At 41.1% G+C, this 25,980-nt stretch overlaps 1 protein-coding gene across 1 annotated transcript; it reads right to left on the bottom strand.

The window, feature by feature from the left end:
* On the bottom strand, window positions 1–25,394 carry LOC125923000 (cytochrome P450 2U1). The gene is made up of 5 exons (XM_049630985.1): window positions 24,746–25,394; window positions 6,246–6,881; window positions 4,127–4,288; window positions 2,166–2,333; window positions 1–1,410 (listed from the first exon to the last, which is right to left on the bottom strand). Exons 1-5 carry the CDS (start codon window positions 25,236–25,238, stop codon window positions 1,232–1,234), a joined length of 1,638 nt encoding a protein of 545 aa, XP_049486942.1. The 5' UTR covers window positions 25,239–25,394; the 3' UTR covers window positions 1–1,231.
* Between the last annotated feature and the right edge of the window lie 586 nt (window positions 25,395–25,980).

Below are 25,980 nucleotides of genomic sequence, written 5' to 3'. Positions count from 1 at the left end.
CTCTACTCCCCCCCACCCCCCGCCACTAGTGAGCGTGTGTACACACACTCTCTCTCTCAAAAATAAAGTTAAAAAAAAAAAAAGAATGACTTTGTCTTTGAGAGTACTCAAAGATGAGACATATTAAGCCTAGTGGAAGAGAGAACACAAAAGGGATGTTCAGCACAGTTTGAATCTTTCCCTGATGAATCCCAGTATCAAAATGCCCAAGCTCACTATTCAGGGCTCAAGTCAAAAGGCAGAGCTACATCTCTGCAAGTAGCTGAGCAGAAAGGAGCTCTGCCTTGAAGCCACCTCTTCAGCCAGGCTCACAGTTTCTAAAGTTGAAATAGAAGGTAGACGTATGGGGCACTGGGTGGCGCCCAACTCTTGATTTCAGCTCCAGTCGTGATCTTGAGGTTCACGGGATCAGGCTGCACACTGACGCCTGCTTGGGATTCTCTCTTCTTCTCTCTCTGCCCCTCCCCCGCTCACGCGAGCACATGCAACGCATCCTCTCTCTCTCAAAATACATAAACTTAAAAAAAAGAAGGTAGACATATAAATTCAAACAATAACCTTTCCGCTACACACTGGACAAGGGCACTTGAGTCCATGTCTACAAAACGTAAAAACTACATCGCAAACAAAAAAGATAACAGTAACAGAACAAGCCCTTACACCAAACCGACATAAGATCTGTTCAGAGAAAAGCTCTAACTCATCATTGCCTAAACCCACATCCTTCTCTGACAAAGTATTCAAGTCTGAACACTACTTTCGTGTTGTCACAGGTCTTAAATGGGCAGAACTTCCTTCTACTTCTGAATTTGTTCTCCAGAAACTAACAGTGTTTTGGTGAGGTCAGAAAAGAAAAGATACGGGGTCTTTGCCCTTCTTTAGTGCTGAAACATAGAGAAGGAGAATTTTCTTAACCTCATTTTACACACAGAATGACTGAGGCACTGAAAGATGAGAAGCAATGTTCATTGGTGGGAGCTCCAATAAACTCCATAAACTCCAGATCTCTTCTTCCTGATCCAGCACTTTGGTCCCCATTCCGTAAGTCACAGACGCACATTACTAAAATGACAGACACACCCTGTTGAAGAATCAAGCTCCACCCTCTTTCCGGTCTCCCTCTCATCTGAGCCTGACCCGGACCCACTGCGTTGCTGGGTCTGCTGTCAACTGCAGAGGAAGAATCTGCTCAGAAGGAGATGTATTTACACCCTCTTCTTGGGCACGTTCTTTATCTCTTTGAAATGATTATATTAAATGGATGTGGGGCTAAAGTTAGACCATATCTTCCAGTCAGGATGGGCTTCTTAGAATCCTTCGGTAAAGCAAATGTGAAACTCTGCATTAGGCTCACAAACATCAGAAATAATTCCATCTTTGCCAGCTGTTCTCCCATACACACGCGCTTCCCTAAAAATGAGAAAAGAAAGTTGACACTATAAACATCACCCTGTTTCCTATCTCAAGAAGGGCAATTGGCAATGGTATATGAAATATCTCAATTAAGTGTTTTAAATGCAGATATGGAGAGTTTTAAAACAAAATGGTCATATATACCTCATGGCCTCCCAAAGTATATGCTGGTCCGAATTTCTACACACTAAGTTCACATTTTAACTCCTACTCATGAAAACTTATCCTCATTCGAGACAGGAACTAGAGACAGATCTAGGCAACCCTGTCTCCTCCATACCTTCTTATGGCTTTCCTTTGGTCTTAACTGGAAGATTAAAGAGAGAATGAGTCAGAAGACAATGTTTGGAGCATTCCTTTCTATAGACAGAACCCTACATGTGCTCATACAGGTTTCTAAAAGAGGGACTGGTGAGATTAGCAAACCCAGCCTCTCAGCCACCAGCACAGCAGAAGGTCACAAGTTGCTCTTAACTCTAACAATTTCCTGGGACTCAAACAATCACTTGGGCAGCTCAGAAAGGAAGATTTCTAGTCATATCTCGGGATTTAAAACCAACTGCTTTCATTTTGTTTTTAAAATCTGAAATAAATGCAGGGGGCTGCATTTAATCTCAATTATTTACCTCTTCTCTTATGTTTGCTTGTCAAGATGGAAATGTTTTTAAAACAGTTTTAGCATGAAATAATAAAAGATTCTTTTAGTCTTCCCTCTTCAATTATGCCATTTAGAAAATAAAAGTTTAACTAACCTATCCCAAAAGGAATAAATGTTTCTTTTTTAATAAGTTGTCCCTGATCATCCAGAAATCGATTAGGGTAGAAATCATCCGGTTTCTCCCAAATGGCTGGGTCTCTGTGTACTGACCACAAGTTGGGTAATATCATTGTGCCTTTAGGAATGGTATATCCTTGGAGCACTAAAACAAACAAAAAAAACCAGTGTCATTCAACTAATAGTTCGCGGTAAACATCACTATCTGAAAAAAAAAAAAAAAATCCGGTTACATATCTAGCTACTTAATTTGTGGAGACTAAACACTAAGGTACTTGAGGGTTGGGACAAGATGCTATCAACACCATCTCAGGACCCCAGCCTGAGATGAGGCACAGGAACTGCTTTAATAGACACAGAGTTAATGAATCAAATCAAACCATTAAAACATTGTAATTAAGAGAAAACACTGAAACAGAAATCATAGGACATTCCAGGTGAACTTCCCAAAGAATTACAAATTCCTAATATAGTTGACCCTTAAGCCATGTGGGGGTTAGGGGCACTGAGCCCCTGCATAGGTAAAAATCTGCATATAACTTTTGATTCCCCAAAACTTAACTCATAATAGCCTACCGTTGACTGAAGCCTTACCAATAACATAGGTGATTAACAAATATTTTTGTATTATTTACTGTATTTTTATAATAAATAAAGTAAGCTAGAAAAAAGAAAATGTTAGTAAAAAAATCACAAGAGAGGGGTGCCTGTCTGACTCAGTCAGTAGAGCATATGACTCTTGATCTCAGGGTTGTGACTTCGAATCTCACATTGGGTAGAGATATTACTTAAAAATAAAAGTCCTTAAAATAAAAAATTAAAAAATAAAAACTTTGCTTTAAAACAAAAATCATAAAATACATTTACAGTATTGCACTGTAAAAAATTGGCCTATAAAAGGACCCATGCGGTTCAAACCTCATGAGTCAACTGTATTTTATGGTAGTAAATGATAAAATAATTAGTATATATATTTTTTTTATGCATTCAAGATATACCTAACTTTTTCTTAATTTCTTCCATATTTCTAGGCTATGCAGTTCATTCATGAATTTTTTCAAACTACTGCAAAACTCTAAAACTTTTCCCAATACATTTATTGAGAAAAGTCCATGTGTAAGTGGACCCACTGTAGTTCAAATCCATGTTGTCCAAGGGTCAACTGTACACGGAAGTCAACACTGCTTTTACCACTGACAAGTTCATGTGCACCTTAAACAACACCCAAGATACTGCACACACAGTGCATCTAACTAGCACAAGAAAAACCATGAAGTGATCCAATGTCATTTATAAGTTCTTGCCTCTTACAACTGTCTTATAACCATAGTTAAGCTCATTACATCATGGGCTATCTCCAGAGGAGGGAAGTTCCTTGTTCTGAGGAATTTTACATAAAGTCTGAGTGCTTACATGTCAAAGACATGACCACAAATGGACACATTTCAATGTAGGTGTGAAGTTGACACAGGTGCCTTTAGAATCAGATGGGCTCTTCTAATTCTTTAATATTTATGCTTCAGTTGTAGAACTCTAAGAGGTAAGGTAGGATAATTCCCAGTTAAAATGCTTAATTTCATTTTAGGCTAGCTCTTCTGACCTCCAAGAAGACTGAGAGGTGCCTTTGTTAATTCTGGAGTTTTTTCTGCCAATACAGCCATCTTAAATGGCAGCGTAATTTGTCTGACAATGTAAGTGTGCATGCTCTAAAGTCTAGAGAGCTATTTATAAAACAAGCTGTGCTGGAATACCAGGATGTGAATAATGGACAACTGAGGGCTGAAGCATCCACTGGACATTTAATTATCCACAATACAACGTTACACCCTCAGGAGAATCAAGCTGGGCAATGGTCATCACGCCCTCACCTAAACTTCTTTGGACTGGAAGGCTGGGATTCCCTCAAGGGCATTCAAAGGAGAAAGACACTGGACTTGCCTGTTTTCTCTGAGGTCATATGAGGAATGGCAAGTGGCACCACCACAGTCAGCCTCTGCACCTCCATGATGGTGGCTTCTGTGTAGGGCATCTGGGCCTTGTCAGTGAGGGAAGGGACTCTGTCAGCACCAATGACCCTTTCAATTTCTTCCTGAACCTTTTCTATTAAAAAGAATTAAAAAAGGAAAGAATAACAAAGAATAAACCATAAGATAAGCCAGAAGAGTTGAGACTGCCTTCTCATGCATACTTCCCATATGTGTGTCATACACACAAGCGATAAGTTGGCAGTTTGGACCTGACTCAGCCTCAGAGCATAAAGCATTGGTCATATATTCCAAGTAGAGGCAGTTAGTCCCAGGGACCCTGTACCACCCTGTGACTTTGAAGGATAGCAGAACAGATAGAAGGGTAAAGGAGAAAGCATTCTGGATTCAGGAGTACTCTCAATCATTCTTTCATATGGACACTTGTTTTGACTCTCTAAGCTTGTATGTGACAATGTGAGTTATCCCAACAGGGCCCCCAGTGATCCCTGCCCCTTGGTGTTTGCGTCCTTGTACAGTCCCCCTCCACTCTGTACTAGGTTGATCTGTGTGACCAACAGAGTAAAGGAGAAGTGACACCATGTCAGTTCTGAGCTTAGGTTATAAAAAACACTGTGGCTCCTGTCTTGATACTTGTTCTCTCTTGGGTCACTCATTCTGGGGGAAGGCAGCTGCCAAGTCAAGCAGCCTTGTGGAAAAGTCCAAGCGGTGAGGCCTGCAGCCAATAGTCAAGGGCATGAGTCATCTTGGAAGTGGATCCTTCAGTCTCAGTCAGTCCTGCAGATGACTGCAGCTTCAGCCAACATCTTGACTATAACTTCATGAGGAATCCTAAGCCAGACCAGCCAGGCTAAGCTGCTCCTGGATTCCTGATCCTCAGAAACTATGTAAGATAGTAAAATGGTGGTTGTTTTTAGATGCTAAATGTTGGGATAACTTGTTACTCAATAGTGAACAATAATGCAGAAGGCATAATCTCATTTACAGTACACAAAAAATGGCCCCTCAAAGATGTCCACACCCTAACCCCCTGGAACCTATGAATATGCTCCTTTATGTGGCAAAAAAGACCTCACGGCTGTGATCAGATTAAGGGCCTTGAGTAGGGAGGATTACCCTGGATTTTCTGGGTGTGCACTAATTACTTGGGTTTTAAAATTGGAGAACTTTCCCCAGTTGAGTTTAACGTTAGAGGGAGATGTGACTAAAAGAAAATGATCACAGTGCTTCAACATCGCTGGGTCTGAAGATGGACAAGCAGGGCCAGGAGCCAAGGCAGCTGGAAATGGATTCTCCTCTAGAGTCTCCAGAAAGGAAGGCAGCCTTGCCAACATCTTCATTTTAGCCCAATGAGACCCAGAAGTTTAAGATAACAAACTTGTGTTGATTTAAGTCACTAAGTTTGTGGTTGTTATAGAAGCAGTAGAAAAGTAATATATACTGTCCTCTTTTGTATTTTTCCATTATGAACTGCCAGACACTCTGTGAAAGTCACAGAACTTCTCTGGGTCTTCGTTCTCCAGTTTCAAAACAAGATGACTGGGTTCAGACAATCATTATGATTCCCTTCAGCTCTGAATTGTCCTTCTTCTCTAAAATTCTTCCTCTCTATATATTTCACACAGAATCAGACCTGTAGAGATTTAAAGCAGGGGCAAGCAAGTATGACATTAGTCCCACTGGGAGTTTTTCTGTTAATACCTTACCAACTCCCTATGAGGTTCAAGGATTTCCATTTTGTTTCCCAGCCTGAAGACATTGCTCAGAGCTAGAAGCTACAGCATCACCAAAGTTGCTGATACTGATTTAAATAGTCTGGCTTTGGGGAGCCTGGGTGGCTCAGTCAGTTAAGCATCCGACTTTGGCTCAGGTCATGATCTCTTGGGTCATGAGTTTGAGCCCCGTGTCAGGTTCCGTGCTGACAGCTCAGAGCCTGGAGCCCGCTTCGGGTTCTCTCTTCCTCTCTCTCTGCCCCTCCTCTGCTCCCTCTCTGTCTCTCAAAAATAAACAAACATGAAAAAAAAATTAAATAGCCTGGCTTTGCCTGAATAAAGGAGACATCTGTTAATTACCTTGTATGTCGGGGTTCAGTGACATATAAAGAAGGCACCAAAGCAAGGAGTTAGTTGTGGTATCAGTTCCAGCAATGAAGAGATCCCCAATGATATAAAATAAATAATCTTCATTAAAGCTACTATTGCTATTATTTTTTCTCTCCTCGTCCACGTGGAGAAGGTACATGTCTATGAAATCCTGAGGATTCTCCACATCCAGAGACTCTCGATGGTCTTTGATGATTTTTTTAAGGAAAGTGGTAATATCCTTTTCAATCTGTCTTAATTCTTTAAATGGTCCAAAGGGAAGATAATAAAGCCAGGAGCATATGTTGACCAGGAGGAGCTGGGTGTTGAGACAGATTTCTAACGCTCGTGACATAAGATTGAGCATTTTCTTAAACTCACTATTGGTATAATCAAAACGCTGGCCAAAGCACAGGGAGCAAATGATGTTAGAGACAGCATTGTTGAGAATGGGGAAAGGGTTGAAGGGGTCTTCTCCATGCTTCTGCATTTCCTCTTTTATATATTTAAACTCCTCAATAATCTTGGGTTCCAAGCTAAGTTTTCCCAAGCCAAAATGACGAAGAGTTGAATGAGAGAACTTCCTCTGTTGTCTCCAGACTGGACCATAATGTGCAAATACAATCCCTGCAAAAGGACACCAAGAAAATGTAAGAGAGAGCGATGCCTGATAACACTTAAAAGGACTTACAATGAAGTGTGTCCTGTATTTGTCAAGTCACGTGTGCAAAGTTCATCTACATACAGGTAGAGATCGCCAGCCAAGAAGAATGATTAGCGAAATTATCAAGATAGCATATGTTTCTAATAATAAAAATCCTATACAATATAGCTTATAGATAGGAACCCCCAGTGGAATGAAAAGCAATGAATTTCAATTTTTAGAGTTAGTGTAAATTTCTTTTTATTTATTTTAGTCTTAAATTTTTTTTTAAATTTATTTAAATTCAAGTTAGTTAACATATAGCGTAGTATTGGTTTCAGGAGTAGAACTCAGTGATTTATCACTTACATACAACACCCAGTGCTCATCCCAGCAAGTGCCCTCCTTAATGGCCATCACCCATTTAACCCATCCCCCCACCCACCCCCCCAGCAGTTTGTTCTACGTATTTTATTTATTCATTCATTATTATTTAATTTACATCCAAGTTAGTTAACATATAGTGTGATAATTATTTCAGGAATAGAATTTAGTGATTCACCACTTACATGTAACACCCAGTGCTCATCTCAACAAATGTCCCCCTTAATGCCCCTTTGCCCATTTAGCCCATCCCCCCACCCCAAATCCCTCCAGCACTCCTCGGTTTTGTTTTCTGTATTTAAGAGTCTCTTATGGTTTGTCTCCCTCCCTGTTTTTAACTTATTTTTGTTTCCCTTCCTTTATGTTCATCTGTTTTGTATCTTAAATTCCACATGAGTGAAGTCATATATTTGTTTTTCTCTGACTTATTTCGCTTAGCATAATACCTTCTAGTTCCATCCACATTGCTGCAAATGGCAAGATTTCATTCTTTTTGATCACTTAGTAATATTCCATTGTATACATAAACCACATCTTTTTTTATCCATTCATCAGTCGATGGACATCTGGGCTCTTTCCATACTTTGCTATTGTCAATAGCACCGCTATAAACATTGGGGTGCATGTGCCCCTTCGAATCAGCACTCCTGTACCTTTAGATAAATACCTAGTAGTGCAATTCTTGGGTCACAGGGTAGTTCTATTTTTAATATTTTGAGGAACCTCCATACTGTTTTCCAGAGTGGCTGCACCAGTTGGCATTCTTATCAGCAGTGCAAAAGGGTTCCTCTTTCTTTAGCGTAAATTTCTGAATCTTATGTTTCATAAGAGTAAATCCAGGCTTAAAAAATATTTCAGGCTGGGGGCGTCTGGGTGGCTTAGTCGGTTAAGCATCTGGCTCAGGTCATGATCTCGTAGTTTGTGGGCTCAATCCCTGCATGGGGCTCTGTGCTGACAGCTCAGAGCCTGGAGCCTGCTTCAGATTCTGTCTCCCCCACTTGTACCCTGTCTGTCTCTCTCAAAACTAAACAAATATTAAAAAAAAAAATTTCAGGGGCGCCTGGGTGGCGCAGTCGGTTAAGCGTCCGACTTCAGCCAGGTCACGATCTCGCGGTCCATGAGTTCGAGCCCCGCGTCAGGCTCTGGGCTGATGGCTCGGAGCCTGGAGCCTGTTTCCGATTCTGTGTCTCCCTCTCTCTCTGCCCCTCCCCCGTTCATGCTCTGTCTCTCTCTGTCCCAAAAATAAATAAAAAAACGTTGAAAAAAAAAAAATTTCAGGCTGGATATACCCATATTCTAAAGATTCTGAATAGAAGGAGGCAGGGACAATACCTGATTGTGCTGACTATTAAAATCCCAGCATCTGGTATCATTCTGAGTATACAGGAGGAGCTTGTCAAATATTAGCCAAATAAATCAACAGTCCCACTGGACTACAACATTCACCATCAGTTTGCAACCGAATAGCTGGCAGGTAATCTAAAATGTCTGTTGTCAGCAACAGCCCTAATTTAAAAACATCTGAACTCAAAAGTCGTCCACAACTATACCTCATTTGATTCTCACTTATGTTATACATCTCCCACCATCAAACCCAACAGAATTGTTCCCAGATGTATCAATTTGTTTTCAAATATTCCTTATTTCCTGTCCCCTCTTTCACCCTTTTATTTTCCATGGTGCCCTTTATTGTTCCAGCTGGTTCTCCTTCTTTGCCATTTTTAATCTACTTCATTTCTGCTATCTTTGAGTATCACTTATTTAACAAATATTTCTGAATATTGAGTCAGTGCCAGGGACCGGGATGCTGTGAACCCAGCTGAGGATGAAATACAGAACTTTCTCTGTGGTTAAATCTTATCACAATATTTAATACCTTTACAAAATGCCTCTCAATGTAAACATCTGTGTGGTCAAATGAATCAGGCGATTTATCAGCTCTGCTTTTATCCTTGGACTCTGCCACACATCTGCTCAAATCTGCTGCTTCTAGGCCTTCTATTCAGGTGTGTGATGACCTCTGTGGGGCATCATTAAGGAATTATTTTAGATTCTCCTGTGCTGAACCCATTTCCAGGATTCTACTTCTTCCTCTTTCTTGTTTCCTTCCCTTCTTTTGCTAAAGCAAAAATGCATGGGCAGCAAATTTCGAAAGATTTTTTTAGAAAATGTGTTTATTCTACCTTTTCTACTTCCTCAGAATTTTGAAGACATTGCTAAGAGTGGTTTGGTAAGTCATAAAACACGTACTTTGTCAATATGACTAGATTTGCCAAATTACTCTCCAAAGTGCTTAGAGCACATTGTCTTAATTACTGTTACTTTATAAGACAGAAATAGACTTCACAGTGAGTCTTAACATCTAATAGGGAAGTCCCCCCTCCTTATTCTCTTTCAACATTGCTTTTTAAATTATTCTTGGCTCTTCACTCTTTTATAAAACTTTAGAGTCAGCTTGTCAAACTCTATTAAAAAAAACTTTGAGGTTTTCATTGGAATTGCATTTAATTTATAGATTTGAAACTGTCTTCCTTCTGATAATTGAAACTGCTTGCAATAAAAAATAAATCCAATTTTGGTTATACAGTGTTTTTATGTTTTTTTTTAATCGATGGATTTGGTTTCTTGTATGTTTTCTTAAATTCATATTCAGAAATGAAATGGCCAATAAATTTCTTTTTTCTCATAACGTACTTGTCTGGATATACTGGCCTTCTAAACTAATCCAGGGTATATTCTTTCTCTCTGGAAGAATTTGTGTAAAATTATGTTCCTTCTTTTTTCTTTTGAGTTTATGCTTTTATTCTTTTCCAGATACATAAAGTTGGCCATCTAACTTATTACTTTTCAGACTTTTACCCTAATACATAACTTAGGGAGCTACATTTGCCTTTGGGTACCGCATTAGCTGCAGTCCACAAGTACTGTTTGCAAGTATTTTCATTATAATCTTAAGTTAAAATTTTTTTCTATTATGATTTTTTGCCACCTAAATTAATTTGTCTTCTACTGATTTTTGACGTTAATGAGGCTTGCTTTTTAGCCTAGTATGTGATCTATTTTAATACAATTTCCAATTAAATTCAGAGAATTTTTATAGACTCAATTGTGGGGTACAGGGTTCTCTATATGTCCAATACAAAAAAACCTGATAACCATTGGAATCAAATGGTACATTTGTACAAAGGTACAAAATCAAATTTTGTATCCTTAGCAAATTTGATCTTCCTGCTCTCTCTGTTATTCAAATGCTTATGTTAAAATATTTTGCTATAATGGTACATTTATTGATTTCTCTTTGCAGTTCTGTAAGTTTTGCTATAGAATTTTGCAATGTAGCTGCTTATATCTGTTAACTTATCTTTGCTGTCAGATACCTATATATGCTAGAGAACACTATTAGGTATATGCAAGTTCCAAATTATTATATCTTCCTCTTCCTGTTCTCATCATGTAATTCACTAATTCTTAATAATAAAGTTTGACTTAAAGTATATATTGTCAAAGTATATATTTTCTTTTAAAAATATTTTTTTAATGTTTATTTATTTTTGAGAGACAGAGTGTGAGTGGGGGAGGGGCAGAGAGAGAGGGAGACACAGAATCTGAAGCAGGCTCCAAGCTCTGAACTGTCAGCACAGAGCCCGAGGCAGGGCTTGAACTCACGAACCTCGAGATCATGACCTGAGCTGAAGTCAGATGCTTAACCGACTGAGCCACCCAGGTATCCCAACAGCTTTTCTTTTTAAAGTATTATCTTGGTATAACATTTTCCTTTCTTTCACTTTGAATTTTAACGTACACTTATGTTTGGGGTATTTCTCTTTTTGGAGGGAGGGTATGTCTCTTTTAAAATAACATACATTTGGGGACACCTGGGTGGCTCAGTCAGTTGAGCGTCCAACTTCAGCTCGGGTCATGATCTTGCAGTTCATGAGTTCAAGCCCCACGTTGGGCTCTTTGCTGACAGCTCAGAGCCTGGAGCTTTGGATTCTGTGTCTCCCTCTCTCTCTGCCCCTTTCCTGCTCATATTCTGTCTCTCAAAAATGAATAACTGTTAAAAAAAATTAAAATAACATACATTTTAATTTTTAAAAAATCCATTCTAGCAATCTATCCTTTAGCCAATTTAGTTCATTTATACTTAATATAATTATGAATTTATTTCTAATACATTATTTTGAACTTTACCTGGCTGTATCTATTCTTTTTTCTCCTTCCTTTCTTGCCTTCTTTTGCATTAGAGAAATAAAGTGAATACTCACCCTTAAATTTTTAATACAGTTACTTAAAGTCCAGAATAATGATCAGCAAGCTTTAGCCCACAGGTCAAATCCAGCCTGCTGTCTCTTTTTATATGGCCAGTCAGCAAAGATGAATTTTTGCATTTTTAAATGGTTGGGGAAAAAAACAAAACACCATTTCATGATATATGAAAAAAATATGAAATTCAAATTTCAGGGTTTATAAATAAAGGCTACTAGAACACAGGAGTTAACGAGCCACTATAATTCATTCACATATAGTCTATGGCTGCTTTTGTACTAAAATGGCAGGGTACTTGCAACAGGGATTGGAAGTAGCAGAGAACACCTTCTCTGCCAGAGTCCAGGCCAAGACAGACAATTTTCCTTATTTTCTTTTGCTAGTGGCCAGGTTTGTTGGGTGTTCCTTGTCAAACTCAATCTCACACTCAAAGGGAAGCTCTTCAAGAGTCTTCTGTCTACAGCAACTTTTCATCTTGTGTGATGCAAGATCATAGATCTCTGCCCTCACTCCACCCACTTCGCATCCCTGGCTAAGAAGTCATTTAAACCCAAGATTGTTCAGGGCACCTACTTTCTGTTTTTTGGCACCTACTTTCTGGTTTTTTTTTTTTTGTTTGTTTGTTTTTTAATTTTTTTTTCAACGTTTTTTATTTATTTTTGGGACAGAGAGAGACAGAGCATGAACGGGGGAGGGGCAGAGAGAGAAGGAGACACAGAATCGGAAACAGGGTCCAGGCTCTGAGCCGTCAGCCCAGAGCCTGACGCGGGGCTCGAACTCACGGACCGCGAGATCGTGACCTGGCTCAAGTCGGACGCTTAACCGACTGCGCCACCCAGGCGCCCCTACTTTCTGTTTTTTGAAGGGGTGGGTATGGTGAAAAGGGACAGTCTAACTATATTTTGTATGCATTTCAAACAATCACTGTTCCAGCCCACTGGCTCATACCCATCTCCTGTTACCACTGGTATCTCCAATTCCTGAGACTTTCTGGGGTTCTGCAGGATAAACTGTCTCACACTCCACTAGTACCTGCCCCCAGTGTAGACCAATTAGGGATGGTCATCCTCCACTCTATGAAGTCATTTGCCAACCCGATGTCTACTTTTTGTCTTCCAATGTTGTGGCACAGAATTGTAGATCCATTTCATCCTGGGTGGAGTGTGTGCTTCTGTTAAAAGTCCCTCTGGTTTGAGATGGCAAACCAACACATGAAAAAATGCTCAACATCACTCATCATCAGGGAAATACAAATCAAAGCCACAATGACATACCACCTCACACCTGTCAGAATGGCTAACATTAACAACTCAGGCAACAACAGATGTTGGTGAGGATGTGGAGAAAGAGGATCTCTTTGTACTGCTGGTGGGAATGCAAACTGGTGCAGCCACTCTGGAAAACAGTATGGAGATTCCTCAAAATATTAAAAACAGAACTACCCCCTGACCCAGAAATTGTACTACTAGGTATTTACCCAAAGGATACAGATGTGCTGTTTTGAAGGGACACATGCTCCCCAGTGTTTATAGCAGCACTATTAACAATAGCTAAAGTATGGAAAGAGCCCAAATGTCCATTGATGGATGAGTGGACAAGAAGATGTGGTATATATATACAATGGAGTATTACTCGGCAATCAAAAAGAATGAAATCTTGCCATTTGCAACTATGTGGATAAAACTGGAGGGTATTATGCTAAGTGAAATTAGTCAGAGAAAGACAAATATCTATGACTTCACTCATATGAGGACTTTAAGACACAGAACAGATGAACACAAGGGAAGGGAAGCAAAAATAATATAAAAACAGGGAGGGGGACAAAACATAAGACTCTTAAATTTGGAGAACAAAGGGTTACTGGAGAGGTTGAGGGAGGGTTGATGGGCTAATTGGATATGGGGCATTAAGGAATCTACTCCTGAAATCATTGTTGTACTATATGCTAACTAATTTGGATGTAAATTTAAAAAATAAATTAAATTTTAAAAAGTCCCTCTGGTTTGGTCTGTGATTATCAAGACAAAAAAGAAGTGGAAATGTCTTAACCATTCCTGAAACTAGAACACTCCCTTTAATAAAGCCCCGTAAACTATTTCCTAGGCAACCACAGCTTAGTCACTCTTCCTGCATTTAGCCATGGCCAACTCTTGCTGCTTTCAGCATTCAGAGGCTAAGCATTGTTAGGCCCCCTTCTTTTTCCTTAGAAAGATCCAGTCTCTCACTCTAATTTCAGGATTTGATACTAATTTTAACTGTCGTCTAATTTAAGATATACGACATCTCTGCTTTGCTCTATTTCTTAAGGAACTTTATTTTTCTGTTATTAGGTTCTCAGTCTTTGTGATCTACTCACCATCTTTTAAACTACACATATATATTTTAGAAATATTTTATCTAGTAAAACACCCCTTTACTATCAGCTTTTCCAAAATTTATTCAGAGTCCCCTATATACAAGTTACTTAGGGCATATTGATTTAAAAGAGCCATCGTCTCTCTTTTTAAGATGTTAGTCGTTATGGGAACTTAACCAACAATCCAATATACTGTTGTATGTTAGATTGTATTGAAGTTACATATTGTATTGAATGCTGTATGTTGGATTGTACTTTGGCTGCATAGTTGGAATGTACAGTATTGAATGTTTTATGTTGGACTGTATTGAATGTTGCATTGTTGGGATGCACTGATTCAATGTTGTATGTTAGAGGTGTACTGAAGTTGCAGTGTAGACAAAGGAAGGAGTGCCGTGTCAGCTGAGGAAAGGCAGCACTTCTCAGAAGAAAGGACACCTGAACTGATGCTGCATTTGTAAATAAAGATGTGAATAGGGGTGCCTGGGTGGCTCAGTCGGTTAAGCATCTGACTTCAGCTCCGGTCATGATCTCACGGTTTGTGAGTTTGAGTCCCGAATCAGGTTCTCTGCTTGTCAGTGCAGAGCCTGCTTCAGATGCTCTGTCTCCCTCTCTCTCTGCCCCTCCCCAGCTCATGTGCACACATGTGCACTCTCTCTCTCAAAAATAAATTTTAAAAAAATTAAGAAAATTAAAGATGTGTATGAAGGTACATTTTCGAAAAACAACTTGAGCAAAGTTAAAGAGGCTGTTTCAAGAAGGGCTAAATTATTTATTTTTTTTCTTTCTCAAGTTAGCTAACATACAGTGTAGTCTTGGCTTTAGGAGTAGATTGCAGTGATTCATCACTTACGTATAACACCCAGTGTTCAGCCCAACAAGTGAAGAAGGGCTAAATTATCTTTAGAGGGAAATCAGGTTTAGATAAGGCAAGGAAATGGAGAGAACCTTCTCAGAAGAGGCTAATGTTTGAAGACTGGGATATGTGACAACAGGTTGACAGGTGTGAAGTGCAAGACAAAAGAGGTGACCAAAGAGACTGCCTGAGAATGCTAGAATGAGAGGCATGGACAGAATTAATGGCCCAAGGCTTTGAACTTTACAAAACACTCATGTTTTGGAGCCAGAATGGCTTATGGTCCTAGGAGCGTCTGAAAGAGGTTCAGGCACATCCTACAGTTGTTAACATCTCCATTCTTAGCCCTGAAAAGCAATGGTATCTGTGGATGTGTACAAAGACTTCACTTCAAGGAGGATAATAACACTAAAAAATAAAAATGCCTCCAAAGCAAAAATCAGGACTCTTGGGTGGGAATGACAAAAATATATCCTTAAGTAGGTTTGGCAAAGAGGCCGATTAGGCTGCGCAACCAAAAACAAACAAACAAACAAACAAACAAACAAACAAAACAAACCAGGAAGAGCTAGGGGTCATCACCTCAGAGAAGACTAAATGCCACACATCTCTTTCTCACTGCACCTATTTTCAAATGCTTTCTGCCTGACTTTACTTTTTCCCATTGCAAACTAGCTTTTCCAAGCATCAGGAGCTATCTTCAGATGCCTAATCTCCCATTTTCCCCACCAGAGAGAAAAGGCCTCTATTCTTCAGATCTCACTTAAAAAAAATGCTGGGGGAGGATTCAAATGCTTCAGTCAGGTATCCCCTGGTGATACCAATTTGGAACACCTTAAGTTTATTTTGTGACTTGAGGTTTCCAGACCATGCCATGAACATAAATTCTTAAGTTCGGTGCCCAGCCTACAAACTAGCCACTGGTACAGAGGTAAGATATTCTGATCAAGTCACCTTTGATCAGGGTTCTAATCCTTGCCTAATCACTGCTGTCAGAGAAGGGAATTCATATAAAGACATGGCATCTCACGTTCCAACCACAATTAGTGAGTACAAGTGAGTGGCGAGGACGAAGAGCTCCTCAAAAGGGAGTCTTCTACAGAGGAACAGGTGCCACACAGTTGAAACAAAAATCCACTTCAAACCAAACACAGCATAAGCTAAACCAACTGTGATAGATTCTCACAAAGGAATGTTGTACAGCTCTTAGGATCTTTGCAGGAGAATAATTAATAATGCAGAAACATGTTCAGAAAATTGACAAAAACAATTTTAAACAATTCTGAAAACAATTTTAAAGGGTGTGAATACAATTCCATTTTAAAGAAGCAAATACACTGTTTAAAAATGCATGCACATTTTTGCTTTTAATTCCCTTGCCTTTGGGGATGTGTCAAGTAAGAAATTGCTGCGGCTGAGGTCAGAGAGGTTTTTTCCTGCTTTCTCCTCTAGGGTTTTGATGGTTTCCTGTCTCACATTCAGGTCCTTTATCCATTTTGAGTTTATTTTCGTGAATGTTGTAAGAAAGTGGTCTAGTTTCATCCTTCTGCATGTTGCTGTCCAGTTCTCCCAGCCCATTTGTTAAAGAGACTGTCTTTTTTCCATTGGATATTCTTTCCTGCTTTGTCAAAGATTAGTTGGCCACACTTTTGTGGGTCTAATTCTGGGGTTTCTATTCTATTCCATTGGTCTATGTGTCTGTTTTTGTGCCTATACCACGCTGTCCCGATGATTACAGCTTTGTAGTAGAGGCTAAAGTCTGGGATTGTGATGCCTCCCGCTTTGGTCGTCTTCTTCAAAATTACTTTGGCTCTTCGGGGTCTTTTGTGGTTCCATTCAAATTTTAGGATTATGTTCTAGCTTCGAGAAGAATGCTGGTGCAATTTTGATTGGGATTGCATTGAATGTGTAGATAGCTTTGGGTAGTATTGACATTTTAACAATATTTATTCTTCCAATCCATGAGCATGGAATGTTTTTCCATTTCTTTGTATCTTCTTCAATTTCCTTCATAAGCTTTCTATAGTTTCCAGCATACAGATCTTTTACATCTTTGGTCAGGTTTACTCCTAGGTATTTTATGCTTCTTGGTACAATTGTGAGTGCGATCAGTTTCTTTGTCTTTCTGTTGCTTCATTATTAGTGTATAAGAATGCAACTGATTTCTGTATATTGATTTTGTATCCTGCAACTTTGCTAAATTCATGTATCAGTTCTAGCAGACTTTTGGTGGAGTCTATTGAGTTTTCCACGTATAGTATCATGCCATCTGCAAAAAGTGAAACCTTGACTTCATCTTTGCCAATTTTGATGCCTTTGATTTCCTTTTGTTGTCTGTTTGCTGATGCTAGCACTTCCAACACTATGTTAAACAACAGCGGTGAGAGTGGACATCCCTGTCGTGTTCCTGATCTCAGGGGGAAAGCTCTCAGTATTTCCCCATTGAGGATGATATTAGCTGTGGGCTTTTCATAAATGGCTTTTATGATGTTTAAATATGTCCCTTCTATCCCGACTTTCTTGAGGGTTTTTATTAAGAAAGGATGCTGAATTTAGTCAAATGCTTTTTCTGCATCGATTGACAGGATCATATGGTTCTTATCTTTTCTTTTATTAATGTGATGTATCACATTGATTTGCTAATGTTGAACCAACCCTGCAGCTCAGGAATGAATCCCACTTGATCATGGTGAATAATTCTTTTTATATGCTGTTGAATTCGATTTGCTAGTATCTTATTGAGAATTTTTGCATCCATATTCATCAGGGATATTGGCCTGTAGTTCTCTTTTTTTGCTGGGTCTCTGTCTGGTTTAGGAATCAAAGTAATACTGGCTTCATAGAATGAGTCTGGAAGTCTTCCTTCCCTTTCTATTTTTTGGAACAGCTTGAGAAGGATAGGTATTATCTCTGCTTTAAATGTCTGGTAGAATTCCCCAGGGAAGCCATCTGGTCCTGGACTCTTCTTTGTTGAAGATTTTTGATAACTGATTCAATTTCTTCACTGGTTTGGGGTCTGTTCAAGTTTTCTATCTCTTCCTGTTTGAGTTTTGGAAGTGTGTGGGTGCTTAGCAATTTGCCCATTTCTTCCAGGTTGTCCAATTTGTTGGCATATAATTTTTCATAGTATTCCCTGATAATTGCTTGTATTTCTGAGGGGTTGGTTGTAATAATTCCATTTTCATTCATGATTTTATTTGGGTCATCTCCCTTTTCTTTTTGACAAGCCTGGCTAGAGGTTTATCAATTTTATTTTTTCAAAAAAACAACTCTTGGTTTCATTGATCTGCTCTACAGTCTTTTTTAGATTCTATATTGTTTATTTCTGCTCTGATCTTTATTATTTCTCTTCTTCTGCTGGGTTTGGGGTGTCTTTGTGTTCTGCTTCTATTTCCTTTAGGTGTGCTGTTAGATTTTGTATTTGGGATTTTTCTTGTTTCTTGAGATAGGCCTGGATTGCAATGTATTTTCCTCTCAGGACTGCCTTCGCTGCATCCCAAAGCATTTGGATTATTGTACTTTCATCTTCATTTGTTTCCATATTTTTTATAAATTTCTTCTCTAATTGCCTGGTTGACCCATTCATTCTTTAGTAGGGCTAAAGACAAAGGCAGTACATAAAAATACCAATAATGGCTACCTCAGAATAACAATGATCTCAAATGGCTTTCAATTCTTTTTGTAAAGAATTGAAAGGAATTCTTTTTTTTTTCTCTTCCACATGTTTTACAATAATAAAAATAAAGTAAAAGTACTTAAATACATTAAATTTGATGCAATTTACATCCATCACATATAAGTTTTCTTCCTCCTGACATAGAGAAGGTGCTATCTACCCAGTGATTACATTTGCCCTTTCCTTCCACGGAGTCATAGAAGTGTTCCTTTTACTGGGAATTCAGGCCCTCTTGCTACGAGTACATAACTATTTCAAATACCTATTTTACTGCACTTACTACAAGATTTGGTTATCCTGTTTTTCTTATTTTAGTTTAGTTTAGTTTTGAGAAAGAGAGACAACGCACACAAGCAGGGAAGGGACAGAGGGAGAGGGAGAGAAAGAATCTTAAGTAGGCTCCACGCCCAGAGCAGACGACCCTGAGGTCATGACCCAAGCCAAAATCAAGAGTCAGACATTCAACCGACCAACCCAGCCACCCAGGCTCCCCTACTCATTCATTTTTTTTTTTAATTTTTTTTTAACATTTATTTATTTTTGAGACAGAGAGAGACAGAGCATGAACGGGGGAGGGGCAGAGAGAGAGGGAGACACAGAATCGGAAGCAGACTCCAGGCTCTGAGCCATCAGCCCAGAGCCCGACGCGGGGCTCGAACTCACGGACCGCGAGATCGTGACCTGAGCTGAAGTCGGACGCTTAACCGACTGAGCCACCCAGGCGCCCCCTCATTCATTTTTAAATTCCCCAGATGAACTTTCATTTTCTATCTTCATCTCCTAATTTCATTTTGCATCTTGCTCCCCTTTAAAGTAGTCAGTACTGACTGATCTATACTCTGCTCTTAAATTTCTTCCAAATTTCCTTTTATGTTCCATTTTTTTATGGCTCTGCAATTTGCTGTCACTGTTGCTCCAAGTTTCTAGCAATCTCTTAAAATTAGAAATAATGTAATTTCTGGGGCGCCTGGGTGGCTCAGTCAGCTGAGCGTCAGACTCTCAATTTCAGCTCAGGCCATGATCCCAGGGTCATGGGTTCAAGCCCTGATTTGGACTCTGAGCCAAGCATGGGGCCTGCTTAGGATTCTTTTTCTCTCCTCTGCTCCTTGCCCCTGCTCATGCTGTCTCTAAAATTAAAAAAAAAAAAAAAAAAAAAAGATCTAATTTCTATCAACAGAGAAATAGATAAATCAACTAATAACAGCTGGAATAGAAATGGTACTTTAAATATATGACATATATAACTTTTTAAAAAACATACCAAATAAAACTATGTATTGTTTATGAATGTGAAGCAAATCTGAATGGTAGATAAAGAAATTTATATGCTCTCTGAACTTTATATTTGAAATATTTTATAATAAAAATGTGATGTACACAAACCTTTTAGAAGAAATAGACCACACTTAGGGTAAAGCACTTTTGGTAGCCTTGACTCTGACTTTGTAGCTTTATTTTGTATTCCTGCTCAGGAAAGAATCAGGTAGACTGATGAGAATGATGGGCATAGCTAATGTAAAATACCTTTATGGCATATCTAGCTTACTAGAGTTTTTATTGGCTTAAAAAGAACATCACCTTGCCCAAGCATATTTTGAAAAATTCAAATATAATAACTTCCCCACATTCTAGAACTTTTTGGCAATGTGTTAAGTATTTCCAGCCTGTCTCTGCACATCACTGTTTATAAAACATTCCTTTCTCTGCTAGTCTCACCAACTTTAGCACCAATGTTCTTTAAAAATCTTTTAAATTATTTTTTTAATTTTTTGAGGGAGAGAGCATGTGTGTGCAAATGTGTGAGTGGAGGAAGGGCAGAGGGAGAGGAAAAGGGAATCCCAAGCAGGCTCCACGGCCAGTGCAGAGCCAGACCCAGGGCTTGATCTTACCACCATGAGTTGGATACTCAACTGACTGAACCACCCAGGTGACCCTAAAAATATCTTGTACTAAATATTTAATAATGCTATTGACCTCTAATTCCTAATACTGTTTCTCTTTCTCCTATACACATTTCTCTTCTAGACAATTTCACATTTTCTAATTCTGCCATTGGAACCAGTAGCCAAACAGCGTGAACACTCCTCAAGTAGTGCTGAGCTGCTCAGCCTCTAGCTCTCATGGCCTCTCCTTCAGGCTGATAACTTCAGGCTATCCATTTCTCGATTTGTGACATCTACTCAGAATTTGTCTGGTCCCTCATCCTTTGATGGGCATCTTGAAATAAACTCACATTCTCCCCTTTTATTCTTCACCTTTGAACAATTTCCATTAAAAAAATTCCTCAGCTGTCTCCATTTTCCTATTCAGATGACCTGTTCTCTACTCTAAGTTAGCCCCACAAGCATCTCCTTTGCGACCTATGGTTCTTCCTTTACCTTCTCTTGTCAACTGCCTCCACCACAGCAACTTTTCTCAGCTCACAGCACACTGCCCAATACACACCCATTACAATACCCAGCATCACCTAAAGAACCATAACTGTCTCTTGGGAGAATGAATGCTTTGATTGAGATGCTGAAACACCCAGTTACCCCAGGCTCCCAGGCCTTTCCTACATAAAGATCTAATAATAAGCTGTGATTCAACTAATACTTAGAAACTATCTTATTATAGGGGCAGCGAGGTGGCTCAGTTAGTGAAGCGTTGGCTCAGGTCATGATCTCAAGGTCCTGAGATTGATCCCAAGTCAAGATCCATGCTGAGCATGGAGACTGCTTAAGATTTTTTCCCTCCCCCTCATTCTGCCCCTCCCCCACATACACATGCTCATGCACACGTGCACTCGCACTCTCTCTCCCTCAAAATAAAAAAGAAAATGCCTTATTACAGATTTTTGAGCAAACCATATATCCACCAAGAAGGACCTCAAAGAAGAAAATCTAATTCACACATTAAAAATATCTAGAGGAAAAGACAGACATGCAAGAAAATTACAGTATAATGTGTTACGTGCATCAACAGATGTTTGTATGCATAGATTCATTCATTTTTTGATTACCTATTCTGTGCCAACCAGTGGGGATACAGTGGGTAACAACATGAACCAAACCTTTGCCCTCACAGAGTTTATATTCCATTGGTAGGTGGGGCTGGTAATAGGCTAAATATTTTCAAAGTGTTTAATGAGTGAAATATGAAAGAGATAAAATAAGTTGTGATATTGAGCAGTGTCTAAAATAGGACTGAAAGGTGACAATTAGCCTGAGAGAGGATAAGGAGTCAGTCATATGAAAAGTTATTCTAGGCCCAAGGACAATAAACCCAGTAGACTGAGGCAGTCACAAGCTTGCCAGGAATCTGCTTAATTTTTCTAGAGCAGGTTGAAATGTATGAGTCAAGGCAGAATGGAGAGAGAGAGAAAGTGAGAAAGGCAGGCAGGGCCCAGATTCTTCCAGGCACAGTAGGTCCAGGATGGAGTTGGAGGCAACTGGTTTCAGCTGGGGAGCAACATGGTTTGATTCATGGTTTTTTTTGTTTTTTGTTTTTTGTTTTTTTAAGTTTATTTATTTATTTTCAGAGTGAGAGAGAGGAGAGATAGAGAGTGCAAATGGGGGAGTGGCAGAGAGAGAGGAAGAGAAAGAGAATCCCAAGCAGGCTCTGCACTGCCAGCCCATAGCCCAACGTGGGGCTTAAGCCCTTGAACCCTGAGATCATGATCTAAGATGAAGTCAGAAGCTCAACATCTGAGCCACCCAGGCACCTGTGATTCTTGGTTTTTAAAAGAGATCCCTTTGGCTGATGTGTAGATAAAAAACTCGATGGGACACCTGGGTGGCTCAGTCAGTTAAACGTCTGACTTTGGCTCAGGTCATGATCATGCGGTTCGTGGGTTCGAGCTTCATGTCAGGCTCTGTGCTGGCAGCTCAGAGCCTGGAGCCTGCTTCGGATTCTGTGTCTCCCTTACTCTGTCCCTTCCCTGCTCACACACACACACACACTCACACACACACACACACACACACACACACACACACACACACGCTCTCTCTCTCTCAAAATAAATAAACATTAAAAAAATTAAATAAATAAAATAAAATAAAATAAAATAAAACTGGAGTAGAAGCAAGCAGGCTAGGGAAGTGGCTTCAAGTATCAAATGAAAATGATGGTACCTGGCATGAAGGTGCTGACAATGGAGATGGAAACAAGTGGATGGATACAGAACTGTCTCTGCAGAATTGACAAGACCTGCTGACTGACTGGCAGGGGGTGGGAGGGGGAGGGGTTTCAGCCCAAACAGTGGTGTCATAGAGAAAGGGTAGCTCCCCTCTCCCTGGTAGAGAGGTATGTTGGGGAACACATTCTCAAAGAGGTGACATTTAAGCAGGTTTGAGAAACAGAAAATAGCAAAGATGATGTGGGAAGATTGGAACCTTGTTCATTGCTGGTGGGAATGTAAAATGGTGCAGACACTGTGGAAAACAGTAGGGTAGTTACTCAAAAAATGAAATACAGAATTGCCATATTATCAAGCAATTCCACCTCTGGGTAACTACTCAGAAGAATTGAAAGGAAGGACTTGAATGGATATTTGTATATGTACCGTGTTCATAGCAGCATTTTTCATAATAGTGAAATGGCAGAAGTATCCAAGCATCCATCAGGGGATAAACAAAATGTGTTATATACATTCCACTGAATAGTATTCAGACTTAAAAAGGCAAGCAATTCTCACACATGCTACAACATTGAAAAAGCTTAAAACATGGGGCTAAGTGAAAGTGTCAGTTACAAAAGAATAAATATTAGATGATACCAATCATATCAAGTACCTAGAATAGTCACATCCATAGAGTCGGAAGATAGAACAGTGGTTGCCAGGGGCTAGAAAGAGGAAGGAGGGTTTTTTCTATTTTTTGTTTTAAATTTTAAATTTTAAATTTTAAGTACTCTCTACACCCAACGTGGGGCTCAAACCTACAACCCCAGGATCAAGAGTCACATGCTCTACGAACTGAGCCATCCAGGTGCCTGCCTCAAGGAGGTTTTTTTTTTAAAGTTTGTTTAATGGTACAGTTTCAGTTTTGCAAGATGAAAAGTATTCTGGAGATAGTGGTAATGGTTTCATAACAATGTGAATGACCTAATGTCACTGAACTTAAAAATGGTTAAGATGGCAAATTTCATGTTATGTGTATTTCACCACGATGTGTTTAAAAAGAGAGAAAAGAAAAGAAGAGAAAACAGGAGTTTTCCAGGCAGCCATGAGGCTGGAAGAGAATTCTAGGTAGAAGCAGCAGCATGTGTGACGGTGTGGAGACGGTGGCTTACGAACTGTGACATGTTCTTCAGTGGGACATTTAAAATATTATGATCATCACTGCTATTCATTAAAATCCTGAGGGAAAACTCTGGCTTAATCAGACTCTTAAAAGCCTGAATCTTTTTATGTCGCAGTCCACATTCTCCTAGATGTCAGTTTCGTGGTAAAGACCCGCTTCCAGGCCCAAGATTGCAAAATTCTGTAGCCCCAGTTTTGCTAAGGGCAGTGAAAAAAGTACTTGTGCAAAGAAACTGGTTCCAAAAGGGAGCTAACTTGGAGAGGGAGTGACAAAAAGCTTCCAGAAGGAAAGACTGATGAAAGGCAATTAAATTAACATATGAACTCAGACAAAAAAGTCTGGGACCTATGCCAGCCAGTAAGACAAAGGGTAAGACTGATAAACAAAGGAGGTGGGAGGATTGGGTTAGGAGAGAGTAAATGTGGATAGTATGTTTCCCAACCATCAAAACTGCCCAACTTGGACTTCCATAAGCAGAAATCACAGAGGTTACAAACCCAGTAAACTAGGTTTGCCAATAGGCTCCTAACACGTTTTCTGGACTTTCTATCTTATGGGGAACTATCTTCTTAAACGCTTTCATTCAGAACACAGAAGGTGTAATGAATATCCCTGCCTCCATCTAACACAGCCAAAGTTTCCCCCTGGGGACACAGCCTTGAGAATGAGGCCTTGTTCTGGAAAGGACAGACAGGAAAGATAGAACCTGGCTTTCACACGTCTCCACCCGCGCCCCCATCCCCATTTCCCTTCCTCAACTTTCCAGTGGGTTTCCCACTTCTTATCTTGGAATAAGAACGAGTCCCTCATCCATCACAGCTCGATACGATCTTAAAGGCACCAGGAAAAGGAGGCGTTGCCGCCACCCTCCTACTTTGGGGCTGCCTGCGGTGAGCCGGGCTGGGTGCGCGCGGCTGCAAAGGGCACAGGAACCACAGCCCGGTGCACCTGGCGCCCCATGCGCCGCATCGCGCGTTCACACGGCCCGCGACCCTCAAGGCTCCGGCGGCCGAGAAGCGGCTCACCCTTCTCCTTGGTTACGAGGGAGACGAGCGGCACCCGCGGGCGGTCGCTGAAGATCTCGGCCTGTTGCACCAGTGCCTCGCGCACGCTTTGGAAGTCGCTGAGGACCACCACCAGGTAGTGGCCGATGAAAAAGCTGAAGACGTTGCCGTATACGCGGGCCAGGTCGGCCAGGTACAACTGCGGGCCCAGGGCCGAGGGCTCCACTCCTGCGGCCCTCGCCCGGCGCTGCAGCCAGCTCTTCCGTCGGAGGAACGGTGGCAGCAGCACGAAGCCGAAATTGCCCACCACGGGCCAGGGCGTGGGTCCGGGGGGGATGCCCCGCGCCCGGTGCCGCCACAGCCAGCTCCAGCCGAGGAGCGCCGCGAGGCCGAGCAGCAGCAGCAGCGCGCCGCCGATGGAGTCCAGCCGCAGCAGCCCGGGAGGCGCGTGCAGCAGGCGCAGAGGCCAGGGCGAGACCTCGGCCGGGGGCTGCGGCAGCCCGGGGGAGGCCATGGCCTGCGCGCCGGCGTCCCCAGCCTCGACTGCACCGGCTCACCCGAGGCTGACCCCGGGGAGAGCGCAAGCAGACACCAGCCGGAGACGCCGCCTGCGGAAGACTAACTCCACGGGAAAGAGGAGGGGCAGGGAGGAGAGCGGCGAAGGGCGGCCCGGATTGGCTGCGCCCACCGCCTTCCCCGCCCTCGTTTCCAATCAGCGACGCCCGAGCAGAAACGGGGTCGCGCTCGCACCGCTGTAAAAGCGGTCCACGGATGGGCGGGGCGAGCGCTCTGAAAGTTTGACCCCGGGTCCTGTTGAGCCTCTCCTCCGGGTCGGGCTGGGCATTTACTGTCCCGGACCAAAGATGCTTGCGGTACCACGCTTGCGTCCTGATTGGCTGTCGGATTTCCTCGGGTCGCCCACGTGTCATTTGAGTGTATAAACCTGCCTGGTGAACGGGCCCCTGATCACTCACCCTCAACACCAGCACCCCTACCCTAAGGTGGGAGAGTGGGGTCCCCGCCCCACCTCCGCAGCAAAAAGATGGGATTCGGAGGAAGGGACTCTTTCCTGCCCTCAGAGACAAGAGGATGATGGGAAAGCAAAGTGCAGATTTTGCCAGTGCAGGAGGCTATCGCTGCGGGAAGGATGGGCTGGTGTGGCCTAAGCGGGGGAGGGGGGGGGGCCGGGGCGGAGTAAAGCTCTCAGAACTTGCCACTGGCAGGAAAACCTTTTTATGCGGGGAGTGAAAGCTCAG

This window comes from Panthera uncia, chromosome B1 (genome assembly GCF_023721935.1).
Source record: "Panthera uncia isolate 11264 chromosome B1, Puncia_PCG_1.0, whole genome shotgun sequence".
Taxonomy (NCBI): domain Eukaryota; kingdom Metazoa; phylum Chordata; class Mammalia; order Carnivora; family Felidae; genus Panthera; species Panthera uncia.
The sequence above is the reverse complement of the archived record's forward strand: the minus strand, read 5'-3'. Positions and strand labels throughout refer to the sequence as shown.